The sequence below is a fragment of the Styela clava genome, chromosome 6 (genome assembly GCF_964204865.1).
Source record: "Styela clava chromosome 6, kaStyClav1.hap1.2, whole genome shotgun sequence".
In the NCBI taxonomy this organism is placed as follows: domain Eukaryota; kingdom Metazoa; phylum Chordata; class Ascidiacea; order Stolidobranchia; family Styelidae; genus Styela; species Styela clava.
The window spans coordinates 21563484-21583340 of NC_135255.1; the positions used below are offsets into that span (position 1 = coordinate 21563484).

The 19857-nt window shown below is 35.7% G+C and overlaps 2 protein-coding genes across 2 annotated transcripts; one reads left to right on the forward strand and one right to left on the reverse strand.

Moving 5' to 3' along the window:
* Positions 1-8907: 8907 nt before the first annotated feature.
* LOC120332941 (cartilage-associated protein-like) lies at positions 8908-12415 on the forward strand. The gene has a single exon (XM_039400294.2). It carries the CDS (start codon positions 9140-9142, stop codon positions 10379-10381), a length of 1242 nt encoding a protein of 413 aa, XP_039256228.2. The 5' UTR covers positions 8908-9139; the 3' UTR covers positions 10382-12415.
* Positions 12416-13727: 1312 nt separating this feature from the next.
* On the reverse strand, positions 13728-19703 carry LOC120332968 (L-2-hydroxyglutarate dehydrogenase, mitochondrial-like). Its single transcript, XM_039400319.2, has 10 exons — positions 19590-19703; positions 19058-19197; positions 18621-18772; positions 18230-18358; positions 17677-17815; positions 17284-17324; positions 16938-17102; positions 16463-16620; positions 15744-15875; positions 13728-15277 (listed from the first exon to the last, which is right to left on the reverse strand). The coding sequence occupies exons 1-10, from the start codon at positions 19661-19663 to the stop codon at positions 15082-15084; spliced, it is 1326 nt and encodes a 441-aa protein (XP_039256253.2). The 5' UTR covers positions 19664-19703; the 3' UTR covers positions 13728-15081.
* Positions 19704-19857: the final 154 nt, after the last annotated feature.

A 19857-nucleotide genomic window follows, 5' to 3' on the forward strand; every position in this document is an offset into this window, starting at 1 on the left:
TTGCTGAGAATTGTCTTTCTTTGTTAATATATTACTGTCTATTACACTTACTTTCTCAAATGCACAGTGACCGATGGCTGAGAAACACCGAAGATTGAAGCAATTTTGCTAAATTCGCAGGAAGACGCTAACTGATGAACCGCTATGGCTACGTGCTTGTAGAGTGGAATGGTCTGACGCGCCCAGAGTTCATCTGAAAATAGGAATAACTGAATGGTCTGGGAATATAATCATTTTTTAAACCATAAGTTTCAATCTCACCTGACTTCATGTCTTCTTCTGCGATCTCCACTGTTCTTCGAAAGGTCAATCGTTTTATGCGAAAGTGTTTTAGCCACTCCGCATCTGATTAATGGCGATCTATAATCAGCCACCAGTCCCCTAGCCTGAAAATATAATGGCACTGTCATGATATAGCGACAGTCTAATCAGAAAAAACACATATCGTAGCTTATATATAACAGATCATTTTTTAAATAGATCAAAACTATCAAAAAAGGTTACCTGTTCTGAAGCATGTCAGCCGGTCACACATAAACTCATAAGTTAATGCATTTTTCAGAAATGAATAACTGATACTGAAACTTTGGTATACCTTTAAAATATATGATGGATCAGAACAGAGGGAAACAGGACGATTCACTGCGAGTGGATTCGGAGCGACTTAAATGTCATACATAGGAGGTCCTGATAATCCACTGACGAGTTTAAAAAATCTCCGATTGGTCGCCATCCCTTCTGCAACTATAGCGTCTATCTGAAGCCCTCTTTCTCATATTTGTAAAATGTATCGAAGTTCGGCGACAAACGCACAGTTAATCATTTGAGTGAAGTAGTTGTGCAGATAAAACGTCACAGAGATTACGTCGTCAAAGATTCGTTTAATTCTGAGACAGATTGGTTGGATTTTACTCTAGTCTCAGATGAGGCAGCAATGTCAAGCCCAATATCAAACGACCTGTTTCCCAGAACTAGAGCGCTAACTGTGTCGGAAGTGTCACATTAGTGGGGTACCAAGCAAAAGGAGGTGATACCTCTCCTTTGATGACCTGCACATAAAAAACTGTCATTAGAGTGGCAATTACACAGCAAAGATATATAGGCTATATATGCAGATACACACCAACTATGTGACTTGCAATTTGACAGAGGCTGGACAAATTCGATTCAACAAATCTTATTAGTTGGCCATCACGCACGACAATATTTTCTTTAACTGGTAAAGTCGTAATTATGATGAAAAAAAATGTAAAGAGAAGAGTGAATCGAATGATGAGTCACATACTATTCATTTCGTCAAACGTCAGATAGCCAGGCAGTGCGTGTTGCTCTTCCATGACTCTATCTATTTCGTGGATTGCCATCTCACTGAGACCGGGCTTGGGAGTCAGGTAATTTCTAAATGTATGTGTTGACAAACATATAGTACAAAAAAATACGAATCAAACAATTAACAAAAATATTTTTGCACAGCGAAACTGACACATGTAATTAAATTTCTTAACTCACATGAACGCAATAGTAATTGTATCTGCGTGTAGCACTACTAGGTGGTAAGATTAAATAATTGCTTGTCCGTATGTGGTCACATGCCGCAGCCCGCAGGTGACCTGCAATTAGACAAAAAATTCTGTGATTCTGCTAAAAAAAATTAATTACATATGGTGAGAACGTGACATGCCTAGACTGTTACATCGTTTATCTGTCATGTCTTGAAAGCATAGAACAGTTGTTACACTAGCTGACTAGCCCATAGAATGGAGATTCTGGGGGATTTTATGGATTGATTAAAAATTATTATTACATACCCAGTATTGCGGGCAAATAAATATTTATGTCTCATAAATTCATTTCACCTATAATAGACTAGGCATTTGGAACTTCTTACGTAATTATGGGTATTATTCTCACCTTCCATGCTCAGACTAAGTTTATCTGCATATTATGCTGCGGTGTTTGACTCTCTCAATGATAACCCTCTGCTTGTGGTTTTCTACTGGTATATTGCTTGGCAGCTGCAGGCTTGGCCTTGCACCCAATTTCCAAGCTACAGTCTTGTCTTTTTGAACACGTCAGTGGACATAACGATCGTTTCAATTTTAGGTTCTCGTTTTCTTCTCCTTCGTCGTGATAAAATCGCTTTTCTTTTCGAATAATAGATCAATTTCTTTGACATTTTCAGTGGTTGAAGATTGATTTTTTTACCAGAAGGTTATTACTTTTACTTATTTCAAAAATTTCTGTGGACTTCAAGAGATTCGTTTTTTATGTGTCAGAATAAAAATAATAGAGACACCTTGTGACGTGTCCATATATTTGAGCATAGGTCTCTTGTCCTATTATGTCTTCCTCGCGGAAATGAGCTTTACATATGGATGTTCTGAATATAATTATGATACAAATATCAGAATATGTCAAAATTTTGTTGTAGGTCAACGCAATTTCCAAACTTTTCCTACCACGTAACACTTTTTATCTCGCCTCGCGCAACGTCAAAAAAAAAAGAGAGGGTAAAATTGATAAAGATAAACGGTGTAATGTAGCGGTTCCCAATGGATTAGCCGTGGCGAGTTGCCAAATGCACCACGAAATTGTGTTGAACATGTCTAAAATATGATTGAATATTTTACATGTTGCATTTATTATAAATGTTTTTCATTGCTTCTTAATTTAAATGCTGTGTATATGAATCAGTAAATTCATTTTATCTTTCTATGTCTTTTACTTTCCATTACGTAGTGTTTGCCACTAATGTACGTCTAATGGAGATAGAAGCACTTGATGCAATTGCACCGCCTACCGAAAAACACCGCGCCGTGTATCGTCACGTAACAATAACCTGTCGATGTCATTCTCTAAGTATTAGAAGGTCACTTTGCTACTCATATATCGAGTACCCAGGCTGCTTTGATTGTACACGGAACTTGCGCGTCACTGAACCAATTTCTGGAATTCCGCGAGAATTAGCCCACGGCTCTTGCTAACAAACAAAACATAACAAATTTGAGGAGTCGTATAAGGTTATTGTTCCAATTCCTAGTTCTGCATAAAGCGCACTAACGCCGTTCCGTAAAATTAGAAATGCAAAACAAGGTAACAAGCTATTGTGCGAATTTAGATCTATTTAATTTTTTAGCGATAATAATTAATTGTTGTAATGAAATACAGTTTGCCTCTTTTACTTCTTGGGGGCGACCGGCGCCCTTCCAATGCTCCATTTCTTCCTCATTCCTTGCCAAATCGGGCCTTTTGACACAAAAGCTTTTATGAGCTTTCTAGATAAACATATTTTATTTTGATTCATCCTCAAAAAATAAAACAATAAACAAAAAGAGAAAGTATCTGGAAAGTAAACAAAAGCTAAAAATAAGTTTACAATGTATTAAACACGTTCACTCACCGAAAAAGAAAAAAACAAATCACAACAAACATGAATATAAATCACAGATGGGCAAACTGCGGCCCGCGTGCCAAATCCGGGCCGTTGGGTAGTTCAATCTGGCCCGCCTGGTGATGCCACAACCAGACTAAAACCAAATTTGGATGTTGGGATTAAATTTAGTCTTGGCACGAGGCTAATTGTTTTCCACTTTTTGATTTTAAAACAGTGTTAATATTGTTCATGAAATGTTACTTTTTATGTCACACTCACATGGCGTGCCAGTCTGGGCAGGCAAAAATTTTGACCCCTGGTCCAAAATCCCCGCCTACCCTTGATATAAACGGTTGGTCATTATTCAGGCGTGCATTTACTCACAAACAAAATAGTGAACTGAATAGCGGCTGTGCGTGTGATGGGTGAGAGTCCAGTGATGAGCTGGAAAAATCATAACAAACGGAACGCACCAAGTTCGTGAAAATATAGGGTGTCTATAAATTCTTACATTAAATTGCAAAATGAATTTACCGGTACCACATATTGTTTTGGCCCTCACAGATGCGTTAAATGAAGGTAAAATACAATTACTGGTTAACATATATTTAAAACTGATTTCATACCAAAATTAAAATCGTAAAGGAGGGGACTCTATGCTCACCCTGAATTATATATACAATTATTCTATTTTTGCCGACGAGAATTTTTGTCCGTCTTGAGTTAGACCCCGCGAAGAGCTACATTAAAATATGAAGAAATTATCTGAGGTATGTCTGCGTAAGAGAACAAGTATAAATATAGCAATTAAGTTGAAATGTACACATTATGACAAAAATAACCTACAATGTTCTTATTGATATTCAGTTTAATGAGAGCGATGCTCAAATATATGGACACGAATAACCAAACGAAGTAGTACCGAACATACCAAGATAATAAAAATAAAACGAAATCGAAAATAACTTACAATGTTATTATTAATATTTAATTTTAAAGAGAGCGATGTTCAAATATATGGAAACGAAATCCTAAACGGCTAAGATAGTAATAAAAAACAAAACGATCCATATGTACACTTCGCGTCCAACAATAAAGAAAACCTCATTTAATTTATTATTTAAAATAATTCCCAAATACACCGGGCATTGTTGTTTGCTTCGATTTCGGCCCCCGTTTCACCGCGCACCCTTGCATCAGCGCAGAATTATGAGTGTGCAGCCAAGTCTTCACATAAGGCTCAGCATCCCATCAATTTAATGGTCATTAGATTTGACAGGTGAGGAATTGATAAGCGTGCTCGTGTTTCGGTACAAATGTTATTCATTAACGGAAATCCGCGTTCTGCTTCAGCTGAATTTACTGCCATTACATTCATTACACATTTCGCTTTCTTAATTGATGCCCACTCACTTGCATCATCCACTTTTCTTGTGAGACAAGCCTCCACATAATCACGATACTCATTGATATCTATTCTCAGAACATCATGTAATTTAAATATCTTCTCCGCGCCTTCTTTGAAGGATAAGAGTAATTTTTCAATGTCCCAGCTATGTGGGTTCAAAGAGTTGAACAAATCAATAATATTTTGAGACGTCATATTGTTGCCATGCATCAGTCGTTCTTCCATTTTAAGTATTATACATTCTATTAATTCATTTCTGGGCAATGCCGGAAATCGGTCGTTTCCAGCAAGCCCAATCTCAGAATACTGCGGTGTCTCAATGATTTCAGTAATCTTATTTACATAATTACCCTTTACAATTAATCAACTGCTTGTAAAATGAAATACCTCTTTTTATCAGCTTGTCGGCGCCGCATATTGTGCTCGATCTTGACTGTAGCGCTTTAGAAAGTATTGAAATTTCCGTGAGAATTTCGATCATAAGTGCGAGGTCCTTCAAAAAGTTAAGATTCTTTAGACGAGTTGCCGTGCCTGAATATTTGGGTACGGAGTTAAAGTGAGAATGTAACGCTGGATAAGCTTTCCAGACAGCACAGCAAGCTGCAGGAAGCCCAGCATGGTCTTAAAACTCTACCAATTTTAGTTATTTCAAGTTCGGCTGAAAGCCTGAAATATTGTGAAGTTGATATTGATTTTTATTAGACTGGTGATATACGGTATAAATTTTATCCAAAAATATCTTGAAGTGGTTTATTCGTTTTATTTCTGAAACGGCGTCGTCCAAGACGAGCTGAAGTCTATGATTCAGGCAATGCCAGATTACTATATTGGGGTAAAATTGGGGCAATCTAGAAGCTACACCGGATTTTCGCCCGAGCATGACACTTGCACCATCGGAGCAAAAGGCAACAAAGTAGTTTTCATCAAATCCGTAACGCTTCATTGTATTGAGAAGGGTGGTTTGTATACTTTCAGCGCTTGTACTAGCGCATTCGACAATATCCATAAATATGAAAGGTGAGTTTTCATTGACTTCACACTTTATGTAAATTATAAGAACACTTTTGCTGGCAACATTGAAGGCTTCATCTATGATAATACAAATTTTGCATTCCGGACCAATGATATTCTTAAAAATTACTTTTTTTATGTTCGTAGATACATGCTCAGATATACGAATAGCTGTAAATCGAGAATGCAAACACTTTCCCAACTCGATTACATTTTTCTTTTGGAGTTCCACTTCATCCGGCATATCAGACAACGGCCTGTTCCTTTTAACTAGACTGTATACAATGTTAAAAATATTTTCAGTTATCTCAATATCCTTTCGTTTAACATTATTGAAACTTGCTGTCAGAATATCTTCTTCGGCTTGTTGCAGTAATTGTACACATAGTTTATGGGCGTTAGAATTAGAATGCTCATGTAGTTTCTTTCTCAGTGACCGCTGCCGCTTCATTTTATCGTTTCCTGAAGGTCGTATAGTACATCTTTGCCATTCGGGAGAAATGTGAATAGATTTTTGTTGAGAAACCCCTAAAGTTGATGCTTTCTTACACGAAGAACAACCCAACCGGCCGCTATCGCAATAAAGAAAACTATACTTCGTTTTAAAATAGTCTAATTGCTCAATAGACCAACATCCATGACATGCACGGTATGGTTCTTTTGGCGCAGACACTACCGGCACAGGGATGCATTTTTTCGAATAGGTGGTATCTGCAGCAGAGGCACTTCCAACAACATCTGATGTGGTTACACATTCAACTCTATTATATTTCGCATCTGAATCTTCTCTAATTACCCACGATAGTAAGATAGCGTTTCGTTTCATAGTGTATAACTGTAAACCAGTGCAGCGGCGGACGAAGAAAACATTGGAGAAAAAATATTTTGTCGCGCATCAACTTTTTGATTTTTCCGTAACAGTGGCATATTATGGCGTAACAATGGCGTGTTATGGCGTAACAATTGAAATTTAGCTCGCAGCACTGACATTTTCTAGGGTCAAAGTTCGATGATATATTCATTATAATTATTACAAAACAAAACGCATACTTAATAACTAAGTTCATGGAAGAAACTAAACTTTTCATGACATAATTTTATTTTAACAACCGGAACGCAAATGCAATAAAATATCTAACAACCGGAACGGGGTTCCGGTGCGTTCCGGCTACAGCTCATCACTCGGTGAGGCGGCATGTAAACAAACAATCGAACAAATTATCTCTACATGAAAATGTGCTAACCTATGCCGCGTCTCGTGCTTTTAAAATATGAAAAACAAACTGTCGAGTAATTGCCATAAAATCGACTATTTAAAAAAATGAACTTTTTCGGATTATACGAAAGTCGACTCTGTGAGCACCCAGGCACAGAACAACATGTGACAGGTATTTCTATTTATAAATAGACCTACATCCCCATTCTACATCCAGATAACTGACGATTACATGCGTCACAATATCGCGTTGAAGGAATACCTTATCGCCTCACCCAAGCGTAAAGAAAGAACATTTTTTTGACAGTGCATAAATAAACAAAGACGAAAAAGCGTGAGCGAACTAATTATATCTAGTTAACTATACTTTTATTGCTGGGTAGTCGGAGTTTGGCATTGGAATTTATTTGGTAAAAAAATAAAATAAAAAAAGTAGTCGAGTTGTCTCGAGCATCGATATCGTAACATCGCTCGACTAGGGAGTTCAGTTGTCTGCCTCTCAAGCTTCGACGAGTACGGTACCGGTACCGGTACCGTACTGTAACGATATTCTCGCACTTCTTATGAATAATACTGCTGTATTGTGATAGAATTAATACGATACCGGTATCCTCGCACTTCTTATGAATATTACTGTGATAGAATTAATGCTAATATTGAACACTGTAGACAATCCGTATATCATTTCATTGAATATAACATAGGGCAACAACTGACAGACTGAGTGTTATTTTTAAAATACCTGTAAATAATAGTGTATCACATACCTTTTTCCCCAATAGATATTATGGAGCCATTATTACTTTCCTTCGGCAATATAACATTGCTGGAACTGATTTAGAACAAGGGAAACATCGAATAATTTATAATAGAATAGTAAATAATTTGAAGAGTGGTGACAGAATAGTGTTTCTTAGAGATGGTAGCCTAGTTTGGAAGGAGCTTGTTCAAACATACATTGTAAAATATTGGCTAATAATATAAAAACTTTCAATTATAAACTTATGTGGGACATTCTTCCAATAAAAGTTAAACCAAGGATTAGACATACCGGTAGCCTATTACTGGAAATGATTTATGTGTACTTTGTTCTCAAGAACCAGAATTTATATCTTATTTATTTTGGAACTGTGTTTTTACACAAAATGTGTATGATTATGTTTTTTCTGTTGTATTAAAAATAAACAGTTGCAAGTTGAAAAATATTTATAAAACATGTATTTTACTAGAACTAAATAATCAGTGTCTTTCACATTTATCATTAGTTGAACGTAATGCAGTCATAACTTCTTCTGGGTACTGCAAGATATAAAATATGGTTGGAACGTAATGCATTATTTTTTTTTAAAATGTTAATCCACATCCAAGTGTAAATAATGTAATAACAAGAATTAGATAATCTCTTTCAGCAAGGAGAAATATAGAACAATTTAGCATTAAACCTAGTTTTATAAAAGAACTAGACATAATTTGCAAGAATCTATGACTAATTGTACAAATTTTTCTTTTTTTGCTATAATTTAAAAACATGTAAATTAATGTATATTTACTGATAAACATGAGAAACTTTATCAGGGAATAATATGAAATAATAATATGGAATAATTATTAACAATAAAATGGAATAATTATTAACAATGGAATAATATGAATTGCTTGATAATAATGGATGATGTTTACGAATATATTTGTCTATTATATGTAACTATTTTCTATGTTTATTATTTTTTCATCATTCATTTATTTTTACAAAAATGTTATGGCTTCACAACGTGGTACTTTGAAAAAAAAAAGATATTCTCGCAGAGCAATAGTTCGGTACCGGTCGGCAAGTTGAGTCTCAGGCAAAGTTCACATCCGTAAATATTTATGTGCTACTGTCCTGTATAGAGGGTTCAATATGTTTAAAAATATCATTAAAATTCAAATATTTCCATGCGAAAGAAAAGAAAACCTTTTTTTTTTAATTTGAATCCCATCACTACCGTTAGTCATATTGCTTTGTCTTTCCTAGATGGTACCGGTAATGGTAAATACTGAGATATGAGAACTCAATCTGTCAATTTATAAATTTTTTTTTCAGTTTTCGATTTAATCTGCAACCAATTTCCCAATCACCTATCACAGTATCATGCAGTTATTTGTTATATTTTCTTTGTTACTCGTGTGCTTCATTATCCAAAGAACTAGTTCGCAAACAACCCCTGGGATATCAATTCAAAATGTCATTGCCAGAGCTGTAGACGATTATAAAGATGAAAATTATGAGGATTGTATCAAAGGATTTGAAGCCGGACTTGTACATTGGAGGATGCTGAAACATATAGACACAACTTGCGGTCTGCGCTGCAAAAACCCGAACATCAGTAAAGAAATTGGAATAAACATGGATGGTTTTGACGAATTAATTGCATACGGGAATATACTTGCACAAGCGAATTGTATTAAGTTATGCAAAGAGGAGCATCCGTTCACAAAATCAAAAATTCAACGCCCAAGTGATGACTTCGTAGCAGACTTCGATACGCGAGAACCTTACAACTATCTTCAATTTGCGTATTATAAAACTGGGATGATTAGAAAGGCTTGCCAAGCTGCCCACACAAATTACCAAGTGAATTCGGACGACAAACAAATGAGGGATAACATTGCTTACTATAAGGGCCTCGACGGAGTTACAGATGACTATTTTAAAGATCTTGAAGGAAATCCGTATAATGAACATATCGTAGATGCCGTTGACTTTTACGAGAATAAACAATACGAAGAGGCCATTGATAGTTTTGAAAAAGCATTGCTCGATTATTTGAAAGTACATGACGAATGTAAAACTCTTTGCTACAATTCAGAACCGCCGACATTTTTTTACCGATTTCCACAATCTGTTGTCCTGAAGTACATCCCTGTTATTGAATGTGTTGAAAATTGTGGTAAAAAGCTACGTCCATTGGTGAGAGGTGATTTGATGGATAATTTAGTCCAAAAAGTTTATCAATACTTGCAGTTTTCGTATTACCAGTTAGGAAAGTGGGGAATGGCTGTCCCTGCTGCTGTGTCAGCTCTTTTGCTCCACCCAGAAGATGAAATAACACAAAATAATGTCAAGTTTTACAGAGATAACGCAGAAGAACACGGACTCAAATTGGATATTCATTTCCTGCCACGACCAGAAGCTGTGAAGTATAATTTCGAGCGAATGACGAATGAAAAACTCGTCGAAATGATGCAAAAAGCCGTGGATGTGGATGACCAGGGGGAGGTGGAAGAATCAGAAATTCAAACAGAAGAGGAGTTTGGAGACGAAATGATGAAGGAAATAACGAAACAAGTGACTCTGCAACTCGGAAATAAGTTGAGAGGCGATATTGGTTGACAGATCCATGGCCAATGATGGCTTTTGTGTCAACTTGCATAGTGCTTGCAAGAATTTTATGATATGTTGTGGGTCAAGATAGTTATACTTTCAAAATGGTTTGCGTAAGCTTTGATATTAATAGCAGAATTAAAGGTTTTTGTATGAATGGTACATATGGTTGATACTTGGCGAAATTTCGTGTTTTTTTATATCGTTGCTGCTTTGACTTTTTATCAAGTCAATGCATCCGTGAACAAATACCTGGCCAACTAATCCCATACCAGACATGGACTGGTAACCAGATGACAGGCGGTGGTTCCCCATATGATTAAGCCGCCGGCTTTCCTTTCCCCGGGTAGAAATCCTCTCCTATCCTTTATGGCAAGATATTATGTTATTCTGCTGCAAATATTATCAAATTAACATATATTCTACTTGTGTTAATAGAGGCTTGAGTTAAGAATACTTTTTTATCAAAGACTGTAGACGACTCCGGTTTTCTAAATGAAATGACCCGGGCTTATCATGACCACAATTCATTAATAAACTTGACTTAGGACTCGTGACTCAATTTGGCCATTGGCTATTACTGGTTCTCGGGGTGCCAGTAAATGTATTGACTTGAGATGCCCTGACTTTATATTTTTCATCAATACTGACTAAATTTGAAGGAGCGCCTTTTGTGTGAACAACTGATCCGAGCAGTAGTAATTGCAATGAAATTGCATTTTATTAGGAATGATGTAAACTTTGTAATAGTCAGAAATAACAACTACAAAAAAGATTGGTTCAGAGACATTAGTTCAAAAGTTTTAACTTGTGATGTGCAAGGTTTCCATTTTTGTTTCACTCCTGGCCAAGGGAAATTATTTTATATTTGAGTTCTCCATCTGTTCAAACTATTGGGAATATATATCAATCCCTATTTGAGTTTTCCATGTATCCCGTTATAATACTACCATTTATTAGCCTTAATCTTAGTTCAAGACCAAATGTGGTATTTTTATAACACATAGGTTCTATTGCCCTACTTTCGTTCACCTTTCGAATTCAACTCGTTATATAGACCAGGGCTACTCAACTATTTTTACCGAAGATCCGCTTACAAAACATCAAAATTATTTGGGTCCGGTGTTTCCATAATTTATATTTCGGCATCCGCAAACGCGCACTTCCTCGGCCGGCTAACGATTATTATCAGTTAACAAGATTGTTTATTATGGTGTTATAGTTCTTTTCATATATATTCAAAACAATAAAAGTCATTTTATAAAATGAAACTTCAAAAGTGGGGATAATGATCCAAAATAAAGAATTGGGTGTGGTATCGAAAGGTCCGGATTCGGACCGCTATCCGCCAGTTGAGTAGCCCTGCCATAGACATTGGATTCGGATTATATCTGATATTTTAGAATGTATTCGGAATGTGAATTTTTCAATTTAGACCATCCTTGCTTTCGTGTGCGATGTTTAATCCCACTATAAGACTAACTTTTCTTTGCCTAATTTTCGTTTTAATAATAAATTTTGATAAAATATTCAACCACCCCCCAAGTTGAGTCTAGTGCGTGATCCTAGAATGTTTTCAAAATTGTGAAGTATACAATTTTGACGATCCCTGTTTTGAGTTCTCCAATCCATGTTCTTCTTCTAAAATACAGGGCGTCCATAAAGTCCCTTTACAATTTCAATTTTGTTATGAAGTCAGTTCTCAATATATCTCAACCAGGTTTGATATTTTCAATCATTAATTGTTCAAGTATTTTTACTCCATTTAAAACATCTGTGAGGGCCAAAACAATATATGGTATCGATAAATTCCCTTTGCAATTTTAAAATATCTTATGACTTTATGGACACCCTATACTAACATTTATTTTTCAAACTGTAGTTCAAAGCCAAATTCAGTATTTTTATAACACATAGGTGCTATTGCCCTACTTTTGTTGCCAAAACATTTGTATTTTTCTAATTTGCAGTAAGATGTTATTTTTGAGCCCATTCCCACTGCAGTATTATATTTGCTTAATAAATATAACTCTTCATATCTTGCTTGAATGACTCTGAATTTTGGGTTAAAAGTGAGAATATGTAGGACGTGAACCTGGGATGTACCTTTGAGGGAAAGTTTTTAGTAGTCTTGTTCAGTTGGCTGGGAGACTTCATTCTTTTGACTGTCCGTTTGCCAAAATCTGTTGGGCTCTGTTGTTTTGCTGCCAGCCCCCGTGTAAAACAGGCTAATGAACCACTGGGTTCATTGAAAATGTACGCACATCCAAGCTTTTACTTACCATAAACTTGCTCTGTGACATTCGCTTTAGCCTTGGAGAGCCAAGTTTTATGTCAATTTTAAAGTTATAGAGTTCGATAAAACTTCATTACCACCAAGTTCCTTGTATCTTGTGTATCTGCAAACCCTCTGGCAACATCAGATTTGTAAACCAGTTTCAGACTTTCGACACAGTTAATTAACTTAGGCAGAACAGACATGGAACCAGGGTCGTGTCAAACTTTTCTGCAGCGTGAGTTGCTGATAATGATGCATGCCCCTATCACATAACTTAAAAATTATTCGGGATAAACAAAATATAGATGTTGTTTTACTTAAGAAATAATAAATTATAGGTCACATGAGAGTGAAATGTTTTGTTATAACTATTTAAATCATGGAATAAAGCAACAAACTCATCCCCATAATGTGCTGCCCTTGTGAAGCCCCTCTAAACATGCCCTTGCATGGAATTCCAAATAATGCTAACCTTCCCCTAATCTGCACTTCTCTGTGGCAACACTAGCTTGCTCTTCAATAAGAGTGCAGGTGAACAACTTTGTTACCATGTCTAGTCGATCGAATGCTCAAGTCGCATTACTTAACTACTGGAGCCATTCATTTTTATTACAATAGTCAATTCTATATTAACCTAACTATGGTTCTTACTTTTCAAACAACAGCCGAGTTCCACAAATACTAGGTCTGATACACTAAAGCACTTACTGTGGTTGCCAGAAAACAGACAAAATAAGTTAAGAATACCAAAATATGCAATTACCACAATTTTGACAATGGAACTCTCTATAAATCTCCCCAAGGTACTCCCGAAGTATGTGAACCATGATGGCGGACACCGGAACGCAGTATGTGTACCAGGTTCGAGTTAGGCCTTAATTTCATTCCAATTTTAGTTCTATTTTGAGTTTAGGGAATAGCCAGGTGACTCCCGTAGTATGTGTACCTGAAATCATGGTTTAACCTGGTCCACATACTATGTTCCGGTGTCCGCCATCTTGGTTCACATACTTTTGGAGTCCCTAGCCTAATAATACTTGGTCATGGCTAGGAGTGTTCACAAGACAGACACAGACCTATGGATCAAAATTTTATTCAATGTTAAAATCATAGCAGCATAAAAAGTGCAGTTGAATAATTGTTTATTTTAGAAAATTGCATCTTTGAAAATATAAATTAATTTCATCATGATTATTAGGATTAAACTAGATAAATGTTAAAAAGGTCTTGCCACAAACTGAGCACAAGATAGTCTAGTGCAGTATTTCCCAACCTATGGGGTCGCGGCCTGAAATTTGGTTACTGAAATCTTCTTGGGTCACTTGTTTTTTCAACAAGAACCAGAAAGTTACTGCTTTTATTTTCTAGTAAATGGATATAAAGACAGTATCACAACGCAATAACTTGGCATCTGATGTTATTAGTCGATCAATTATTTAACAAAACAATTCATAGTTCCACTCTTTAGTTACGGTTAATATTTGCAGCAGCCGTTTTGTCGCTAAATTTCAGTGAAGCATCGCGGGACATAGACATATAATCCTTTCTCATCCTTAATGATAGAAAATTCATGATTTCAGGCTCTAATGGTGGTTATCGAAAAGCCATAGTCGAAATTAACCGGAAGTTTAGAGTCGTTTTTAAAGGCTCTCTTCCCTCTTGCGATAAAAAAGAAAAATTCTATTCTATAAATTTCAACACCATAACACAATAAATATTTGTCTGATTATAAAATTCATCTAAAAAACACGCCACAAAACTGAATAATCTTGGATAACAATCTATAACGGAAGTTTTATAAAACTTGAAAATATATTAGTATTTTCGAACTTTTCTAGCTCACTACACATGGGGAATAAATAATTAACAATAAAATGCGAGATAGAAGGTTTTATAATATAGGTATTATGCAGAATTACGATGCGAAATGCGAGCTTGTTTTAGTGCACATAAAGAATCATAACACAGGATTTTCAGTATTGTCAGTCACACTCTCTCACAAAGAATTTTAAGATTTGATCATTTTATGTCAAGTTTAAATAGAAAAAAAGGTAAGAAGTAACTTTCAAACGAATGGATTTACTACATTTGACACACCAGGGGCCAACAAACTAAATATGGTATTGATAAATTCTCTCAATTTAATTCAATTTCGTTATGAAGTCGGTTCTCAATATATCCTAACCAGGTTTGTTTTATTTTAATCGAATATATTAAAGTTCTTTTCATCTCATTCAATACACTTACGGGGGCCACCAACTATATATTGTATCTGTAAATGCTCCCAGGAATTTGAAAAATTTTGGGACTTTAACACATTGTACTTTCCTTGCATGAATTTACCAAATTGAAAATTTCCGAACCCTATCTTAAACCGACGCTGAATTATCTATATTCTTGAAATATACCCACACCAGCCCAAATTTGACCATCACAACTCGAATCTTGTCTTAACTTCGTCGGCAATCATCCTAGCAATTGCAAGTGAGGATGTTGCTGCAGGCGATGGAGCATTACGTACGTGAAGCATCCTTTTACCAAATGAACCGTGTCCAGAATCGAAAATAAAATCGTCCACCAAGTTACCGTCAGTATCTAAAGCTTGCGCCCGCACACCTGCTGGCCCCCTGGAAATAAAAATGAATATTTTGCTCCAAATAAAGCAATGAACAAGCAATCATAAGTACAGAGAGGTGTTAAAGTTTGAAAGAATCAACCCACCTTGGATATGAAAATATTTTCCAAATTTAAGGCTTAGATGATGTATAAATATATATTTCTTTCACAAATTTACCAAAATATAGGTGGTAAAAATACCACTAGAAGAGTTGCAAGTTCGTTCAAAGCAAATCAAGTTCTCAATTAAAGGTGGAAAAGAGTACCAAGTTAATATCTTTGATATTCAACAAAGAACATGCATATTCGATGAGTTTAAAATTGGAAATGCAGAAAAGTCAAGATATAGTGATCGGACTACTCCCTTTCTAAATAAAAGTTAATCCTTACATATGATCAGATATCAGTAGCTTGTGAAAGGCCTTTTTCAGAGAAAAAATATGTGAATGAGCAGCGCTTAAAACAAACCAATCTTACCTCATGACATCTTTCACGGACAATTCAGGGATAAATCTCTGTAACTGTTTAACTTGAGCCCCAACCATCATAGAGCGATAAATTTCACCAAAACCTGCTGATAGGTTTTTGAAAACAAGTTTTCTAAGTCCGCTGCAAAAATATAAAAGATTATAAGAATTTATTACAAACCCCGCCATGGTCTATATCAGGGGTTCCCAAACTGGGGTTCACAACCCCACAGAGGGGTACGCAGGAAATTTTATGTAGCGCAAAGAATGCTCCAATTTCACACAAATATCTATTGTACTTAAATAGTACTTTTTTACACTTTTGATTTGAAACACAATTATTAAAACTAGTGCAAAACTTAAATATCATGATTTTGAGATAATACGTAAGGTCAGGGAAGTGACGTGCTTGCATAACAATGCTGACTTGACAGGGGTCACAGAAAATTTTAATGTATTGGAAGGGGTCACAAGATTAAAAGTTCGGGAAGTCGTGTTATGAATAATTACGAAACACAGAATGGAAATAATGTTGCTAAAAAAGCAACTAGTAGCAACATTTTTCTGGTTTACCATTTTCTAAGCAATTTGAAAATCATATTTTTTGAGGACACTGTGAAGTATAAGACCCTGTGATTGTGCAGGGATTTCCCCCATATTAAATAAATATTGGTCTGAAAATTTTTCCCCATGTAAAGTTTTAATAAAGGACCCGAAAAAAAAAATTACCTGAACGTTATAGCATCGATTGAATCTCTAAGATTGAAATCAAAGAACTTGTATCCCTCTCTTTTGAAAGCGAGAAGAGCATTGGGGCCGAGCCAAACGTCTCCATTCATTCGAGGAGTGAAATGGAAGCCGAGAAAAGGTAGAGCTGGATTCGGTACCTGTGTGAAGAAATTATTAAACAATTTTGTTTTGAAGAAGGCTCTGGACAGGCAGCGATTATATAGAGCCAGTTACTGAGAGTGGGGCTAGGTGCTGTTCTCTGGGAGCCACAACAAAAAGCCTAGATAATTAGGTGAAATTCGCAACGACTGCATTAATAGGGTATGTCCAACCCAGCCCAAATATTGAAAAATAATGTTTTTATGCTTTGTAATGAAGAAAAATGGAGCAAGGGAGGAATATGCAGAAAAAAATTATGCACATAGCGACAAATGTCAATCCACCTACTATAAAAAAAACATTAGAAAAAACTTACAGGATAGATATTTCCTTTTGCTAAATAAGTTTTTTCCGGCTTTAGGATCAAATATTCTCCTCTGAACGGTACGATCTTTGGTATTTGATCACAATTGGACTTCGCTGCAAGTCGATCAGAGTACAGGCCTCCACATACTATCACAAAACGAGACTGTACTTCTTGCTGAATAGTAAAAATGTTGAAAATTGGGAGATTTTATAAACAAAAATTATTAGTTTAATAGCATTAGCACAACTGTGTAAGAAAAATGTTAAAAAATTGGAGAATTCATAACATCATTAAAATGGTATCACTTCTGATTTTTGATATTCTTTAATGTAGAAGCCTGCTAAAATAAACTCACATATTCATGGTTCCCCGTCAGAACAACTGGATACTTTGGATCTAAAAAAGATAATTTATTATTGATTGGTGACCTAGAGACACAGGACCTAACTATATTGGCACCACAGCTTGAAGATCTCAAGTTCAATTCTCCCTGTTTAGACATTTCAACACAGAGGTTTGCATAAGGCAGCCCGTAGAACATAACCCGGCCTCCCAAGCCATTTTGTGTGGCCATTGTTAATCTAGGGTACCTAGGGAGAAGAGCTTGTCAACACTCAGATTTTTTCCATCAAGCATGCAATCCTAATCTGATAATTTATGTATGAAAATATCGCTCACATGGAAAAAAAAGCATGTTTTTTTTTTGCTTTTGTCGCTGCGTTAAAACGAGCCTGTTTTAAAACCTTACCAGAGTTCTGCTTGAAATCCTGTACTTCAAAAGCTAGTTTTATATCACCTCCCTTCTGTTCAAACTCTTTGCCATACGTCCTTGCAACGAGTCCAAAATCCACTATTCCTGTTTCGGGGGAATGAATGGCCTTCAGACCCTGAAAAACAAGACATACTCAAGATTTACTAGGATAATAAGGGTCAATGATTTGTACATTATCTCCACCTATAATCTCTACTTTGCAGCCATTGTTTCCTGTCAATTTATTAGCTATTCTCTCCCCTCATGATTGTTTTTCCACCCTCAGTTTGTCTTTCAGCTTATCATTTTGAAGGGGATATTTCAAAATATAATGGATTGGTAAAAATTTTAGCATTAGCACTAAAAATTTCGTAACTTATAAGCGACCATATGAACTGGTATAAACAACACTATTCTGAATATTCAAATAAAAACATATTTCAGTTAGAAATAAAGTGTTAGTCCCCTCAAATTTAAAGGGATGTTTGGAATTTGACAGTGGTGGGAGCTTCTCCAAGATAAAATCTATCCCATTGTTTTTACTACTTACCCTGCAATGAGGTTCAATGCTTTGTATTTCACTCCCATCAATAATTTCCACTTTGCATCCGTTCTCTTGAGCTCTACTGTATAATTTATCAAGTCTGGGAATCTCTTCTTGCTCTGTGGCTACAATCAGCTGAAAAAGAATGCGTAGAAGTCAATATAGTGGGGTTAGTGCAGCGATTTCCAATGGGGCGACAATGCTAGGCGAAAAATTGAGTTCACTTTTGCCTTTTACAAGAAACCCCAAGAATTTACAGGAATTCTCGTGATATTTTGCCTACAGCTTCAGATGCCACAGAGTGGTGATAAATGCAATAGAAAATTGCCGATCTTCGCGACCCAAAAAGTTGGGAAACCCTGGCTTTGCCAATCTTTTATCAGTAATGACTTTTCACCTTTCCAGCTTTCTTGTAAGGTACACCATGCTCATCGCAATACTTATACATAAGTTTCAATCCTTCGACGCATAACTTTGCTTTTAATGTCCCAGGTGTATAATATATACCAGCATGTATTACTCCACTGTTATGGCCTGTCTGATGGATACCTACATAAAGGAATGAAAAGGAAAATTGAATTATTTATTTTAAAATAATGTGTTTATATCAAGTCCATGCATCTGAAAACTGGCTACCTGCTGTTTCAATATTCAATTAGTTTCGGACGACTGAATTTAATATAAATGAAAATACTTCCTATAAAACTTGGGTAAAGAGGGATTAATTTATTATTAGAAAAACATTTTAAAATAATGTTTTCAATCATGTTAAGTCAGTTTGAAAGTATTTCAATATTTGATTTGGTCATCTTTGCCCATACATAACTCACTTACTTAATCGATGTTCTTTTTCCAAGACGCAAAACTTGAGATTTGGGTATTGCAGTAATAGTTCTCTTGCTGTTGCCAGGCCAACGATTCCTCCTCCAACTATTGTGACATCATATTTATTACTTCCAGTTGAATGAGCAGAGCTGAAAAATAAATTTTTGTTCAGTTTTATGATTAGCACATCGGGCCCAGATATGTTGATATTATTATAGGTATAGAGTTCAAATTCAAACCTATGCAATAAATTTTGAATCAAATTAAAATGTCAAAAACACTGAACGTAATAAGAACAGATAAATAGATAGTTTGTTTTGGAAACTCTATAATACACTCAAATTAACAGCACACACACAAGAGGACTGCAAGAAAAGTTACAGAAAACACAAACCTGGTTAAACGAGGCTTGGGCAAGAAATATACAAACATAAGATACGCGAATATATTAAACACTTCCAGACTTTTCACAAACTAGCATTGAATCTATGGCAGTTGACATTTCAAGCAACCTATGAACTTCATTGAACCATTGAGTTACCTTAACGCCCTTATTGCATTAAACTGGAGGCGTAAACTTCTGCTGTTTACTTGAGATAAAGCAGCTTTCAACATTTCATTAAAATAAAAGTAAAACTTCAAAATTAAAAGAAAATCTAAACATGATAGAAAATAGTTTTACTACAGCTGACTAATTATCAGAATACTTAAAATTGTCCGTTGATGGGTCTACTTTTAATTTTCTGAAATTAGTCACTTTTTCTGACATTACGGTACCGGTACCCAGTTTACAAACTTGTAAGTCATGC